Source organism: Cavia porcellus, unplaced genomic scaffold (assembly GCF_034190915.1).
Source record: "Cavia porcellus strain 051 isolate PalLab524CR breed Dunkin Hartley unplaced genomic scaffold, mCavPor4.1 scaffold_2, whole genome shotgun sequence".
NCBI lineage: Eukaryota > Metazoa > Chordata > Mammalia > Rodentia > Caviidae > Cavia > Cavia porcellus.
The window spans coordinates 24,606,016-24,623,423 of NW_026947485.1; the positions used below are offsets into that span (position 1 = coordinate 24,606,016).

General features: G+C 38.6%; 1 protein-coding gene across 6 annotated transcripts in view; it reads left to right on the top strand.

The window, feature by feature from the left end:
• Positions 1-17,408, top strand: part of Dnah11 (dynein axonemal heavy chain 11) — a 298,369-nt gene that overhangs the window by 72,336 nt on the left and 208,625 nt on the right. For all 6 annotated transcript variants that reach the window (XM_063239334.1, XM_063239325.1, XM_013152435.3 and 3 more), the window contains exons 28-30: positions 411-537; positions 13,853-14,002; positions 17,106-17,339. In XM_063239334.1, the coding sequence (XP_063095404.1) occupies positions 411-537; positions 13,853-14,002; positions 17,106-17,339 (511 nt within the window). The remainder of the gene's footprint in view (positions 1-410; positions 538-13,852; positions 14,003-17,105; positions 17,340-17,408) is intronic.

Consider the following 17,408-nt stretch of genomic DNA (forward strand, 5'->3'; position numbering starts at 1 on the left):
GGAAATGATTCTGTATGTTTCCATGCTTCTAAATACCTGCCAGAGGGTTTCATGAATATTCTCTTGGGAAAAAACACTCTATGCCTTTTCCTAATGCATTTTGTGCTATATTGAGCAATGCCAAACCCAGTCTTCATTAAGAAGAGCAATGAGTGACATAAAGCAAGTCTGGTCTATATTTAGCCTCAACTAATGGTTCGTGTGCACGCGCACGTGTGTGTGTGTCCTTCCACTTGACTTATGCATTAGTCGTGAGCAGGTTGATAGCATCAAAGAAAGGAAGGCTACTCCCTGTCCAACAGTGAGCTCATGGTGATGAATGGGCAGATAACAGGAACTGGGTCTGTTTTGTTGAAGTGTCACTGACTGAATGACCAAGATGTGCTTAAAAGGATTTTCCATTCATCTAGGCTTTCACTTTGTGAAAAAGCTCTTGCTGAATATCTGGAAACCAAACGCGTAGCTTTTCCTCGCTTCTACTTCATCTCCTCTGCTGACTTGCTTGACATTCTCTCCAAGGGAACTCAGCCTAAACAGGTAATATTTTTCAGAAAGTCTCGTGTTATACTGTGTTAGCTAAGGAATGCCCCAGTTTCTCTGTCATTATTAGATGCCATCTGTCCTGTCACATGTGCCAGGAATTAGGAAATCTGCAATTAAAATTCTTCATGCAGCAAAAGAAGGGCATCAGAGATGGTGCAGAGTAAATGCTTAATGTTCAGTAAAGCAGTGGAACATTGAATGTATAAATTTTGGGTCCTGAAAGATGTCCAGAGGAAATACAGGCTCCAAATGCCCCCGGGTCCTGGAGCAGGGCTGGAGCATTCATTCCTGGCCAACAGATTCCCTTGGGGAAAGTGGGTCACCTGGTAGAAGAAGCTCGTGCCTGGTGCTTCCTTCCTCAGCTCTAGGGAAACCTTTATAATTACTAAGTTGGACTGGTTTTCAGAGTTGGCAAAGCTGGATTTGTATAATTTCAGACTCAGCCTCTAACCCTCTTTATTTTTCCTGTGTGTACAAAAATAATCACCTGTTTGCCGATTGCCATGTCAATAGTTAAAGCAAATAATTACATACATCTTCTGTCATCTGAGAGCTCAGAGATAAACTTGTGTAGATTCTAAAATACTGCTTCCTATAAACTTTGAGAGAAAGCTGCTTCTCCTACAGACCTACACAGTTGTTCCCACTCGCTTGTTTCCCTTCTTCCCTCCCTTCTCTTCCCTGTACTAAGAACTGCCCCACGACCCTTGCACTGAGCTACATCCCAAGCTCTCCTTATTTTACTTTAGCTTTAATTTAGGTTCTTGCTAAGTTAGTAAGTGACCTCGTCTGGGATCAAAACAGCCATCCTCCTGCCTCAGTCTCCACAATGCTGGGAGACCTGTACCACTATTTCCAGCTTGTTTTTCACTTGTAAAGCTGACATATGTGTTTACTTCTACAGTAGACTTCATTGCTGATCATTTTGAAATTGAAGCTTATATTTTAGCACTGTGGAGTTTTGTCTGTGTTCTTTTTCTCAGAAAAAAATCTTTTATACCATTTTCTTTGGAATATGTGTCTTTTTATGCCATAGTTTCCTGAATTTTGAAGTTCCTTGGATACTGTATTTATCTTATTTCCTTCATGTTTAACACTTGAGTTTAAACCTAAATGTTATTTTTGTTTAGAGGAAAAAATTTAAAAAGCCATCAATTAAAAACATCAACAAAAGCCAATCAACAACATCATCAACAACAACAAAAACTAGAGTGATACAGGATTTGTATCTAAATTTTGGATGGCTATTTGTATTGCTTATAATACAAATGAAAATATTCTATTAATAACAGAATTGTTGGTCAACTCTAACAACTGTTGCAGAGGGTTCACTCCCATAGTGTTTTTTGTTTGGTTTTGTTTTTGTGGATTCATGGTAAGTCTCAGATGACTTCGCAGATAAAATCCCACTGATTGACTAGGAACGCACTATATCCACCCCTTACATATTTAAATAATACACAATTATATGCTTTTTAAAAGCTCATTGCAGACATCATAGTTCTGTTCCTTTAGCACCTGTACCCACACTAGTACTTCACTATTCCCCAGTGATGCTCCCTGGATTCGCCAGTAGAGACTTAATGAGGTACAGGGCGGGCATCAAGGGTGATTCCAGGTAGAATCACTTTTCTGTTTCTGAAGCCCTTCAAATCCAAATGCTAAAGTGGATTTTCACCGTGTAAATTAGAATAGAGATATGTTAAGTCTCTAACTAGGATAGCTTTCCCTTTCTTTTATCCTCCTTCTTTAAAAAAAACAAACACTTGTACAACAGGCTGATTGAACATCATTAGTTCCAAGCAATTATTAATCCCAAAGATGCCCTACTAAATCTTTTTATTCTGTGTTCTCTTTACACTTTATAACATCTAGGGCCAGCATCTTCATAGTTTCCTGGTCTTCTTTTCTCATTAAAGAAAAAAATAAAAGCAGCGGAGCAGGGTCTAGTTGGAAATCACTGCTCATTGTGTTTGCGGGCCAGGCTTCCATTTAGGCATTTGGAGTTGGGGAGAGACTAATTCTTTGCCACTCCTTCTTCCCACTCTCAACTGCATATCCCAGAGATAGGTGCAATCTGTCCAGTGTGCTTTTCAGGGACCGGCTGGGGAGAAAACCCAGGGACCAATGCGTGCTGGGTACATGCTTCACCTCATTACCTCACTGCCGGCTCTTAATAATTGTGCCAGCTTCTGGGTCAGCAGTGACCATCAGTCTTCACGCGGCACAGTGTGAACCTCTTGGAAGTCCTCAGGGGGCACATATACTCCCCTGGGGTGTATTGCCAGAGCCACCTATCCCCTAGCTCTGCTCCTGGAACTGTGACCATTTATCTCGTTACATCTTCTTCCTCTCTTCTCTAAGCAAATGTCCGAACATGGCACACGTGGAAGCTTCACTTCCCCCTGGCTCCCATAGTGCCTGATGAATGAGTCTGAGCTCTTCTCACTTAGCTCGGGATGGAGGTTGGGGAAACATTACTTCCTTCTCCCCACAAGGAGCAAGGAAAAGACCATGACCCCCTGCTCTTGAGTGATAACTCAGTGTGGAGAACACTTCCTTTCCTGTCTCCCTTCCACACCTTCCATAGAAGGTGGGTGAGGATGGTGTGTTGGGACAGGACTCACCATACCCAGAGGGGACCAACCTGACCCACTGCACGTCTGCTGTCCTCATGTTTTGTGTCTACCTCACCCTTCACTGTCCTTAACTGGAGCTCAAGGCAGGTACTAAAGGAACAGAATACTCTATATTCTTGCCAGCCATTCTTGTCACCCTCCTTTCAGACTGTCAGAAAATATTCACGCATTTGCCAGATTACACATTGGCTCACAGTTTGTGTTCCTGCTGGCAACTTTATTTGAATTTCAACTGTGTACTGTACGTGTGTCGTACTGAATTGGCTTGAACAAGGCCCTCATACTGAGCTATCTTTGTCTTATTTAGAGACAAGAGTATCACTGAGTCACTAAGTCATCTAGGCTGGACTTGAATTAGTGATCCTCCTGCCTTATCCTCCAAGAGGGTTCTGATTACAGGTGTACACTACCTAACCCAGCTACTATTGTGCCTTTTAGATGTTTATTTTCATAGTATGTCTGACATTTTTTGCAGAGTTCTGTCTTATCAGTATGACTTGTTACAGTAATCCTCCCAAGTGCCTCATTGTGGCACTGTAATTATGCTCTAAGATCTTGAATTTCAGGTACATTCCTCAGTACTAGTACTAGGACTATTTCTTAATGAAGACTAGGTAATGGAAGATTTTAAAATTATGAAATTGAACATTAAATGACAGCATGGTGATCTCCAAAATCACTCAGAGATGTGTTGATTAATACAAGCAGCAGGTAGTTTATGCCCTCCCCTCAAGGAGGTGGTATTTCTGCTTTCAGGCCATGTGACCCTAGGGGATAGCTGGTTTATAGTTCTCCTAACCTGTCAGCTTTGAGGTGATTAGATATCCGATGTAGTATGAAATTTTGTGGAGATTCATACTCTTTCAAACTGGCTCAAAGTGTGATTTCACTAATAACTTTTTGTTATACAACTATCACACTCAAATTCACATAAGATATCACACTCTTACTAACCTCTAGTCTGTTAGAAAAAGTGGTCAGAGTACTGCAAAGTGCTGCAGGTTTTGTGATACAAATAATCATCCAAGAAGGACTTGTTGGAGCAGGGGATTGAGAAGGAGCAAAGGGCAGTTTATATCATCTACAAGCCATAATCAGCATCCATTCCTAAGAGAAGTGGTTCTATAAGGCCACTGTGCTCTCCAAATTCTTGGTCACTGACTCTGGAAAAAGGACTGCTTTCAGCAGTTACTCAGGACAGCATGGCCTTGCTACACTCTCTGTGCAATATTGGAGTCAGTTTCAGACCACCAGGCAGAGCCTTTTCATGGCTGTCTTTTGTACTAAACGTTCCTGAATGTGCTTCGGGTAGTGTGACTGAGATAACAAGGCCACTCCAGCTGGTGGACCAATAATGCAATTTCCCCATAAAAGGCACTGTTTGTGACCAGATAACTCATCTTGACATCTTGTGAATGACCTGAATTCTTCAGCCCCCCTCCTCTACCCACCGACACTCAAGTTAAGAGTGTTGGTCCCAGAGAGAGTTCTGAAGTTAATTGTGGAATCTGATCAGCCTGAGCAGTGAGGAAAGTCTGATACTACAGTAACCTCCATTCTATGAGCACAAGTTTCCAATCAAAGACATTGGTGTTAGGCTGTTGGAATGATGTCATTGGCTGTTTCTAGAATGCCTTCAGTTTATTGTTTGTGGGTAAGCTAGGTTAAAGTCAAGTTTAAACCCCTTCCACCAATCCCCAATTCAGACTGACTTCCCAAGGGCATTCATATCTAAAGGGTTGTGAGTTTAACTCTTGAGCAAAAGCCTCTGGTGCTGTGCAAATCAAACTTAAAAAATACTTGCAAAATTCATAGGCATAGTTACAGTAGTCATGTACCCTGTATATTTTATGAAATCTCAATGCATACCAAGAATTTCTGGTAAAAAATGCAAATTGAGGTATGCTATACATATAAAATACTCACTGGTTTCAAAGACTTATTACAATAAAAGAATGTAAAATATTTCATTAATAATTTTAATCACTTTAAAATAATATTTTGGAAATAATCATGTTAGACACATTAAAATTCACTTTCTTTGATTTGTCTTAATGTTGGTGCTAGAAAGTTGCCATGGTGGGTATTGAGGTTCTCTAAAATGATGAGATTGAAAATGAGTATTCTCAGGAGTGTTCAATTTTCACATCAAGAAATGCCCTATATGAACATGAGCAAGGAAATCTACCAAGTTGTCTTTAAAGAAATCCCCTACATTGCAGCACTGAGACAGATAGCACTCAACTGGTACTTCTATTAGAGTGTAAACACTGGCATTCAGAAAGTGCCTGAAAGAAGTGGACTAATGTTAGGTGATCTAAAGCACTGCTGGATCTTCAAAGAAGCAAATCACTAAGCTGCACATTTCTATAAGCATAGGACATTTTTATAAGGCAGAACCATTTGGTTCTTTTCATGATAAAGTACAAGCAACTCCACACTGAACTCCAGGAATCAGGGTAATAGAGTTCAGTAACCATTTACGGTGTGCCACAACTTTCCGTGACAAGAGGATATTCTTAAGAGAGGAAGAAGACTAAAATATTAATGATTAGTTGAGGACTTGAAGGAATGAATTTTAATTCATAATGATACCATACGTGGGGTCCTTTGACCCAGTCCTAATAGACAGTGAAAATGAGGCCAAGAAGTGTGAGAACTCAGGTAAAGCTTTTGAATGAGGGGGAAGAGAAAATGGGGAGGAAACTTCAGCTTGAGAAGAGCTGAGTGGGGCAGCGGTCTGATGGAGAAAATCAGATTGGCCCATTTACGAAGGAAAGGGTCCAGCTTCTGTGTTGCTGGGGCAGGCAAGGGTTTGGTTGACCACAAAATCCTGTCTGGTCCTTGGGGGTGACTTCAGAGAAGGCCTATCTTGTTCCCATGACACGATTACTCCTCGCAGGGTGACCTCACCATGGGGTAGTCTTCCTGTACATGCTATGCTGGACTCTAAGGTGACTGCAGTTTTAGGGCTATGCCTAAGGATTCTAGATGTCACTGCAGGGAATCTGGAAGAGAATATTGTAAAAGCTGGCATTTAAATGTCTCTGAAATTTTTGAGAATGTCTTAGGCATCTTGGTACCTTCAGTCTTTGAAGGGGTAAGGATAGGTAAATTTAGGTCTAATAAAGCTTATGTATTATTACTAATTTTTAGACAGATAATTCTTAAGCAGTTAATATGCTTACATGAAAAGCTAAGCAGGGATCAGTTTAAGGTGATAAAGGAAACAGATACAACATGAAGGCAGATTCTAAGCTTTGCTTTGCTTTTAGTTACCCATTGGGCAGGTGTAAGCCTACATGAAGAGCCAGTACTTTCAACAAAAGCAGCTTTTAGGTCTCTGTCATAAAATGAAATCCATAAAAATATCTTCACTTTTCTAGAGGAAGCAGAAAACTGGAGAGATACTAGATTCCTAGTGGCGGGGTGGGGGGTGGGGGGAGGGTAGTCCTCAAATTTAAGTTGGGACTAAGAAAGGAATGAGAAAGAGACAAAAAAAGGTGCAGGAAATGGCCTTGGTTTGATTATCTGGCCATTGGGTTTATTTTTTAACTGATTACCAAGGAACAGAAGCTACTGCCAAATGTATAGTTTGTCACAGACACTGCCAGGTGAGAGCACCTGTGCTCAGCATACCTCACAAATCTGCTGTATTTTAATGACTGTCTTCATAGAAAGGGAGCCTGACACCTACAGGTTTAGACAATTAAGTATGTGATAAAATAGTCTTTAAGCTTGTCATAAATTCTGTATCTAATGGAGATTATTCTTTATGATCTCCTGCCCTGTCTCTCCCTCCCAAAGAAGTAGCAGCTTCACCTGTACTGTGCTTTCTCTCATGGTCAGTCTGTAGCATCCAAGCACTCCCTACCCTCAGAACTTCCTGTCTTCTGCATCCCTCCTGTTCCCTTTGTTTTTTGAGGGGGAAGAGATGCTTCAGAGACCAGGTCAGCAACTCAGGGGCTGCAGGAAGCCATCAGATTATGAGCTTATTTTTTAATAACAAAAAGGCCTACCTCAAAAACCCCTTTTTGGTTCTTCCTGGACCTGGGCATTCAGCTTCCTGCCCTTAACTAAATTGAGAACGTCCACCTCCTTCCTGTGTCTCCTGCTCCCATGTCACAGGGAAACAGATAAATATCCTCTTCTCCACACATACTCTAGCAGTGAGTACATTCTTCACACTCTGATTTCTTGGTTTTCTGTTTAGTGCCACCAACTTTAAATGGGAAGGGGACAGTCTGTGCCAGGACACCATGGAGTGGCCTTTCCTCTTGGCTGTAGTAGGCAGGACCAAACTCACTGTCACTTTGGTTGAGGTCTTCCCCCACCCCCTATTTTAGTTCCTGTTCTCTATAAAATTATTAAAAAATAAACATTTTTACAGAAAAGAAAATTCAAGCAGAGATATGCAAAATACAGCTACCTCAGTTCTCAATTCTCTCCACAATTCTGGTCACAAACTGAATTGGATGAAAATTGGATCAGATTTCCCCATAATATCAACATTGATGCTAAACATTGACTTTGGTTTTCATCCAACTCAGTTTGCAACCACAATGGTGGAAAGAATCAAGTTTGTGAACCAAGGTATCACTGTATAAGAAACTTCCATAGATGTAACTGAGCGTCTTAAAGTGCTGGGGGCTCAGGAAGGGAGACAGTAAAGGTATTTACAAAAACCCAAAAGTGTTGCAAATTGATGGAAAGTACAAATTCATAGATAGAAAACAATAGGAACACCAAAAAACAGGAATACTATGCTGAACTGCTCAAATTGGTCAATCCCAATGATAAATGAATCTGAACATCTGTGCAACACACATGTACAAAGAAAGAAATGTAAGGATAGCAACAGACTTCACAGTGCAAGTGGGTAGATAGTGTAGCAACACTTCAAAAGCATCAACCTGAAATTCTTAACCAGTGAAAGTTATCTTAAAAATGAAGGCAGATAAAGATGTTTTCAGACATTCAAAAGCTGGGAAATTTTGTAACCAGCAAACTGGCACTATAAGAAATGTTAAAGAAACTGCTTTAAACACAAGGAAAATGACACCAGATGGGAAGCTCAGTACATACACACACACACACACACACACACACACACACACACACACACACACAAATTATGAACACTGAAATGTTAACTGCATGTAACTAGACAACACAGGCATATTCCTCAGAAGGCAGATGGTATATAATAGAAATCTTGAATCATATAGACATGTGTTTATGTATTGGCTCTGTTGATTACTGTGTTACTGTTTTGTGTCCTGGAACTTTAATTTCCTTATATCCAAGATGAGAAAACAGTAGGTACTAACTTTTTGGTTATTGCTTACAGATAAAATATATAAAGATAAGTATAAGTAATATGCTGAACATATAATGAGAATGGCTACATTTCTTCCTGCATCCATAGCCCTTCAGTGTGATGTTACAGTTTTATTGGGGACTAGAGCCTATTTCTGCTTTTGGGTTGCCATGTGCTTGTTTTCGCTGATGTGTGTCAGCAAGAGCTTTTCACTGGGCCTCGCCCCCTTGCTGCTGTTTGGAAACCTGTGACCACCCCAGCATGAATGAGTCATTAGCTTGCTGGGTGACAAGAAGCATACCTCCATGCCCAAGCCACCAGCTCGGCACCCCTGACACATGGGCAAGAAGCCATGGATCACAAGTAGATCACAAACGTATGAAAAGGTCCCAGTGGGGTTCGCTAAGGCAACCCAAAAATCCAACGCATAAATCTGTGAAGCTGTGAAATTATTGTTGTAAGCCACTAAATCTTGAGAATAGTTTATCATACTGTATAAGCTGTATATGCGTGTTAGTTGTATATTCACATGTATATTTTAAATATATGAATATATGTTCACCAATTGTGAGGACTTTTAAGTGCTACTTAAAGTAACAGATTTTACTTGAAACTTAGAAACAAAAAGTAACAAGTACTAATACATAGAGCTTTTCTCCCTTCCCTACTTTTGTTTTTTCTTCCTAAAGATGCTCTACCTTGATGCACTGCCTTCAGTCATGGCAGTGTTGAGACATCAGTATGAAAGGACTGGTAAAAATGTCATTCTTGTGAATTTCTGACTCATTTAGTAATACCCTACCTGACATTCATTTGCCTCTCTGTTTTTAATTTGTATAGGTATGTCCTCAATCCTTGACATGATTTGGGATTCAGAAAACACATTCACTTATTCACACAGTGTGATAGCAAAATCTAGCATACAAAAAAGTAAACTTTTAAGGCTCATGATACTAAATAATGGAAAGGCTATGGAACAGTGAGAATGCTCCTATTTATCTGTTGGCTGTAAAGCCACTCAGGAAAACTGTTCAATGTTATCTTCTAAATATGAATATAACCATGCATTATCACTAGCAGATTATCTCCTCAGGGTATACTCAGTAGGAATGGATACAAGAATTTCTGCAATTGCCCTATTCATAACAGCTTGAAGTAGAAGCAATTTAAATGTCCTTTCACAGTGGTGGTAAATGTATTATAGTTGCACGATGAATACCATATAGCAAGGAAAAACAAACTAGAGTTATGCCTAGTAACGTGAATAAATTTCAGTAATGCTAAACATTAGAAGGCACAAAAGAGCACATGCTGTGTGAATTTTCTTTATATATGTAATGTCTATATTTCTGAAAGACAATGTCCATGTTAAAATAAAGGATAACGGAATGGACCATGAAAAGTCTTCTGGATGCTGATGTTCTACTTAATGATGGTAGTTTTAAATTATGTTCACGTTCTTAACTATCAAGTTGTATACACAAGTCTTTTTGCATTTTTATGTATATGAATATCAGTTTCCAGAAGTTTATTTGAAAAAAAAACATTCGTGTTATGAACACATTGATAGTATACAAAATGTTCATGCCAAAGATAGTAGGGAAGAAACAGGATCAGCCCATATGCACTGATGTATGGATACATTTAAGCTATCTTACATGAAAACTCAATAATATAACTATTATATATACTCTAGTTTTATTTTTGGTAAAAGCAGATCTGGATAATGGGAGTAAGTGTATATTGTCAGAGGTTTGAAAAATGTAAAAATATAGTAAAGAGATGAAAATGTTATACTTCCAAACACTAGTTTTGAGTGATTATAGTTTTTAATGTGTTTATGTATGTCCTAAAATATATTTTATGAAAGTTATGAATATATTTTTCTACTACATGCTATTTAGTAACTATACAAAAAGTTTTCATTATAACAATGCATGATTCAACTAGCTTTTAGAAAGTTTTTGTAGATTTACTCTCAAATGTTCCATGCCTGCTTCCCTGTACTATCAAAAATAACTGAGTATTATTTTAAAAGTAAAACAGAACAACTATGCTATTTTGACAGATTAGCTTAAGTTTTATACATATAAAATATTGGGCCCATAACTGATCATTTTCTAGAAAATAATAGCCACAAACACAGGACTGTTGACATTTTGCTCATTTTTAATATTCTTACAAATGTTACGAATAAATGAGTTATGAGCCTGTCAGATTGAGGTGCACACCAGTCCAGGAGTCGTACCAGGCTTTTGGCCTATTTTGTCCAATGAAAAGCAGCATCTTTAACTAGATTGAGCAAATGTGAAATTATACAGGAAAAGGCAAATGGTTTGAGAATGCAACTAGAAACTATAGTTTCCATCTTTGTTTTCTAGGTAAACAGCAGTTATAGATCATGGGGCAAGATCAGTTAATCCCTGAATTGGTTTGTGTTTTAAATTATAAAGTTACATAGATACATAAATAGTTCTGGATTTATTTACAGATAAATAAATGTAAGTTCCTATATTTTGTAAGAGGTTCTCCCTGTGCACATTTCTGTTGTGTATGAATTTCAGCAAGCAAGGACTGGTTAAGAACACCAGTGCCTTGACCACATGATTCAAATTTTAGATACTAGAGTATATTAGTGATGTGATTGCATAAAGCACAAATGTCACTTCCAGCTCCTTATCCTCAAAATTCTGCATAAATAACACATACACATCATGATCAGTGATCAGTTATGTCCCATCTTTCAAATTCAGTCAGCAAGAAGACACTAGACATGTTACTATGTTTGCACACAGGTAACCAAGCTTGTAGTATGTGATTTCCTTGTCCCTAGAATGAACTTGTGTGACGTTTTACGATAGTAAATGATACAAAGAAGGAATAAGTAATGAAGTTGAAATTGTAGCAAAGATGAAAATGGATAGTGCAGGAGCTGAAACTGGCAGCAAAGACAGGTGAAGTCCCAGAAGAAAGAGCTGGCTGGAGAGGCGACCCCGAGCTGTGTGGGGGCCGGTGACATGGTGATAACAAACTTCCCAACGTAAGTGAGACCAGTGGTCAATATCCAGAAGAACCAAAAAGCTTCTGAAATCTTACTTTAAAGGAGCTCAAAGGTAACATGTGGTGGTGAATCTGATTTTGAAAGGCATAAGGTAGTTACCCCAGCACAGGACAGGTGCTTGTTCTGTATCTTAAACTGGAAGAAGGCAAGTGCTGTTTAAATTACTTTTGAAAAGTTTTCTACCAGTAAAGCACTTCGGTTTCAGCATGTGTGATGTGTTAAGTAGCAATGTACTAAATATTAGTTTACAGAGTTTTCCCCATATTTCCTTACACATTTGTAACGGACAGTGAGAGATTTTAATGTTTTTATAACAAATTTTTAAAAGTTTTAGAGCAAACTTTCCACTTGATTATTAATGTGACTTCTTGCAACTGCAGCTTGTGTGGTCTTTTCTATGATCTCCTACTAGACCTTGGCAGTCCTGCCGGCATTTCTTAGTAGGTACATTTGGGAAGGGAGCATTATTTCAGTGTTTGTTGCTATCCATTTAGAAACCTCCTTAACATATGAACTTTTGGGTCCCTTAAGAAGGCCTTATCAAGTGTTCATTTTTAGTTTTATGTTTTTTAGTGATAAGGTAAAATTTTTTTCCAAATAGCTAACTAGAAAGAGAAATTTTAATTTTCTGTGAGATGCAAAGAGATCTTTAGAAATAGAATAAATCTGATTACAATTTAGTCTGCATTCTTTAAAAAATATCTATGTCTCACAGCAAGTTTGACAGAGTATTAAAATACCGACTTCATTCATGGCAGGAATAAGTAATGGGCAAATTGCAGGCTATGAAGTCTATACTTCCTGGCTGCTGACTGAGAGACTACAGGGCCAGAAGTCGTTGTGAAGTGATTTTCTCACCAGAGCAATAATGTGCGAGTGTGTCTGGTGGTTGAGGTCTCATTTATCCTGTAGCTTTTCAGCTGAGTATTTTCTAGGCCCATTACACAGTAGAAGCCATTCGACATCTGTGCCTGTGTAGCCACTTCAGCTGTGAGAGTGAATTGTTAGATTATTGCAGAGACTTTCTGTGAATAAATGTCCTTTGGGGAAGGTCCAGGGATGGAGGAGAATATGATAACCCAAGCCGTGATCAGCTGACTACCACTCTGTATAGGTTTAAAATAAGCCCAAGTCTCAAAAACCCATCTGTTTTAGACTTGGAAGACTTATTGATATAATTCTCTTTAATACTGAAAAAGCAAAAACAGCAAAAATGTGAGGGCTAAAAACCTTCAAGAATTAACCCTTAAAGAGTTCCTCCCTAATGTTGGTGTTGGCACAGTTAGTGCAGATGATTTAGGAAAATTGCTTTCATTTCTAGACATTGCTGTTATATGTAGTTTCCAAGTCTGGTAAAAATGCATTTCAAAGAAATACTTGTTACATGGGTGAAAATTGTGTGCTGGGAAATATTATATAGCTGCAAATCATCTTGTGGTTATCAGCAGCTTTTATTTTCTAGTGATATAAAATGCATATAGCATAAATTTAACCATTTTGAAGTGGGCCATTTTGTACATTTCCAATGTTGTGCAACCACTGCCTCTTAATTTCAAAACATTTTCGTCATCCCAAATGAAACACTTATACCTATTTGGTAGTCACTCTGCCTAACCCTCTCTCCCCAGATGCTTCAAATTCCCAGTCAGCTGTACCTATGACTTTACTTACTCTTGGTATTTCCTCTAAATTGGGATTACTCAATAATGGTCATTTATGACTGGCTGCTTTCATTTTGCTTGATGTTTCCCTTTTTCTGACTGAACAATATTTCGTTGTCTATGTATACCTTGATTCACCTGTCCATTTATCTGTGTATGGGCATTTTGGCTACAGTGAATAATACTCTTGTCAACATAGATATATAGAAACCTGTTTTTAGTTCTTCTAGGGATAGAGTAGGAGTAGGATTGCTTGCTGGTTCATTGGTAATACTATGTTTAACTTTTTGAGGAACCATGAAACTACTTTCCACACCAGCTTATATTTGCACCACAGTTAAGGGGAGAATGTTTATTCACACTTCCGATGTTTCCTCTGGGCCTATCTCTGGCCTTTACTTACCTCAAGAAAGATGACAGCCACTTGCCTGGTGATACAAGTCTGGTCTTTTCCCCTTCTTGGTTGTAAATCTGAAGTACAGATTTTTAGAGGTGTCCTTTACTTTGAGGAAAAACATTTTGAGACAACTCCAGTGCTCTGTAAAGTTTTGTGACTTCATAGGGTGTCCTCTCAAGAGTACCAACCTACATTGAAAACAAACATTCTTCTCTATTACTCTTGTCTTAGGTAACACATCACCTTGCCAAGCTCTTCGACAGCATTGCAGATCTGCAATTTGAAGATAATCAGGATATTTCTGCACACAGAGCAATTGGAATGTACAGCAAAGAAAAGGAACATGTCTCGTTCCCAGCTGAGTGTGAATGCATAGGCCATGTGAGTTGGGATTATTAGTGGACGTGGGAATGTGACTCAATGTAGGGTGCTTGCCTAGCATGCAAGGTGCCGGTATATGTACAAGGTTCTAGAGTGAATGCCCAGTACTATAAAAACAAAAAGTTTTGATTATAAGTTTTCTATGGCAGAGGATTATCCTCAGAATAATTTCAAAAGGTTCAATTAAACAAGAAAAATCCAAGTCATGTCAGACCAAGCTCTGGTGGATTTTGTGCTGGGAGACACCTATTTACACATTTCTGTTATGGCAGCAGGCTATTTTCCCATGCTTCCTGGTTTTGTTTTGTTTTGTTTTGTTTTGTTTTTTCATTTGGCTTTCTTAGCAGAATGTCAGAGATGCTAACAGTTCAGGCAGAGGTACTGTCACAGATGGGATGAGTGGACCCAGAAGTAGTAGCAAATGCAACCCGGCCATTTGTCCTTCTCCAAAGTTTGTTTTCACTGTAGCACACAGAATAGAAGAGGGATTTGAGTGAAACAGCAATGTGGAGTAATACATTTTAAAGATGCTTTGCTGTTCAGTATTCCAATGTGAATGTTGCAAATGGATACTCGTAAGCAAAGCTGATTAGCTACCAAGCTAATTTCACATACTGTAGTTTGTATACTTCAAATATTCTTAACTCTCACAATCAAATATTCAGGAATATTTTAACAGTTATCCAAAAGTATGACTCATTATGATTTGTGACAGAGCTTTTTGGTGCAGTCAGCTAATTTAAGTGAGTTGCATCTTTTTATGATGATGCTTGTACAGTTTGACTTAATCCACAGAGTAACTGAGGGAGTATCCTACACCAGAGAACCAATTATATTGGGGCAAGGACTTCCATAAAGTGTTCTTTGAAGAAATGTGATGGTGATCTTATTTTACAAGGGGTTCCTTTTCTCTATTTCATGTTAATATTGTACCAGGAAAAATCCTGCCAAACAATGGGGAAGCAGATGGCAGAGTACTCTGATTAAAATATAGTTTTTGATCTCTTGGGCTTTTAGGATATTATTATAGTGATTAGAAAAAGTCACTGTAAACTATCTTGACAAAAGTGTGCTGCTGTCTGCTGCCTCCCTAGCAGACAGCTCATGTACTGGCATGGGGCCCAGAGGAGGATAGTCCAATTGATGGATGTGATTGTCACCAGCAGAAAACCTTGATATTGAAAGTTTTTAGTGTTCTAATATATTCTATACAAACAACCTATGCTAGAGATTTTTTGTGAGCATAGACTGTATATACTATCCAATTGCTTTTGTTTTATACAGTGATGCTTTTTATTTTGCCTGTTTAAACTTTTCCAACAGTTTTATAATTGGTCCACCCCAATTTGGTCTGTTATATTGTATTTCTTGAGTGTTTATGAAATAATCACTATGCAGTAGATGTCATTAGGGTTTTAGGGACCCAGAAATGAATAAGATATCATCCTTGTCCTTGGGAAGCTTTTCAGCTCATTGAAAAATGGATGGGCACATAATTGCTAACAATGTGAGGCAGTAATTGTCATCATGGAGGGTCATCAGATATATAAAGTATCGGAAGGGGAAATATCCCACAAGCAAGCCCCTCGTTTGAGTTTGGCTCTGAAATTGCACTAAATTGCCATTTTTACACAGTCATCTGCACATGAGCTGATATGTTGACTTGCAAACATGTTTGGTCTTCAGAAGTAGATTGGAAAGTTGTTGGGAAAGATGACCATATGCAGACAGAAATCTCCAAATACATGGTAGATGCTCAAATTATGTCCAATTTCTTGAGTACAATATTTGTTGCCCGGTGACATTCAGAGCTACGTGATTAAAGGAAAGATACAGGGCCCCATTGATTAGATTAGGGAATCTGAACTCATGTAGGTTAACAAGGCCCAGCTGTGCAGCCAGAGGAGTGGACTCCTAATGTGAAATGCTGGGCCACGGCCAGGGCAATGCTTCCTTTTTCTTTCAAAAGAAAAGGTGGCCAGTTTATTAACCACCTGTCACTTATTCCCTGCTTTGAAGAAGTTCTAGGAATGTTGCTGCCATTTTCACAGCAGCTAGGAAAGAAATCAATTGTAGCATCCTATGTGACCCTTTGCATGTATTTAATGTAATCATTTTTATTGCTGTGCTCAATGATTTGCACATAACACAGATATGCATTTAGTTATGTGATATCATCAGATGAAAAAAGATGCATGGCTATAACAAAGCACGTTTGAACAGGATGGAAAACTGTCTAAGATATATTAGTGTGAGCAAATAAACTTGAAATTGTTAAAAAAAAGATTAATTTTCACAAATCAGCAGTTGTCCTATCTCTTATACTCTCTTTTCTATCTAATTTCTGACAAGTGAGAAGACTAGAACCAGTAGGGAATATAATTAAGATCATTGCTAAAAACAATTTGGTTTAAAATTAAGGACTGTGAAGATTTTAGAGAAAGAGTTTTTAGGAGATTGAAATTTATCAGATATATTTTTAAAAAATGAATTTTCCATTTTCCTCAAAGCTCTAGAAAGTGATGGCAAACCCTTTAGAGACAAGTGCCAAAACAGCAACTCAAAACCCACATATTTATTATAAAGTGTCAACACACCAATTAAACCACAGGTTTTAGTTTAGAAAAACTAAATTAAATACTCAGGTTTTAGTTTAGAAAAAACCTCATACATTAACATGTTTTGTCTTAAAGGAAAAGCAGCACATATGCTATAGGTTTGCCACCACTGTTCTAGAATATGCCTCACCACTCTATAGGCAGCTGTGTTGTTTGGTTTCTCCCATGATCTAAAGTCCCTTTGTCTTCAGAGCTGAGGAGCAAATAATAGAGAACATATACTCTATTTAGGCTGCAGAAGCTACCAGCCTGCCAGTAGATAAAACACACTGAACAGTACTTTTCAGAGAAGACAGCCTTGTACAGAAAAAGTACTTCCTCAGTGGTTCAGCCTCCCCTATGAATTATCTCTCTTGTAGCTTTCTACTTGGGTTAACTTGAACTCACATGAGGCCTTACTTTTCTATGCCTTTGAGCCTGTGGGAGGATGGAATGGTCTTTCTATAGTTAAATCTTTGCTATAACATTTCATTTTGCTTCCCAAGGTGGAAACTTGGCTTCTGCAGCTTGAACAGACCATGCAAGAAACCGTGCGCCAGTCTATCACCGAAGCCATCACAGCCTATGAGGAAAAACCCAGGGAGCTGTGGATTTTCGATTTCCCAGCTCAGGTTGCGCTGACCAGCTCACAGATATGGTGGACTACAGATGTAGGAATTGCCTTCAGTAGGCTGGAGGAAGGCTACGAAACAGCCCTGAAGGATTTTCATAAAAAACAGGTATTTTTGTAGACTTGAGGCAACTTGAAGGGGTAAACTTCATTTATTCATCCATCGTTTTCTATTTAT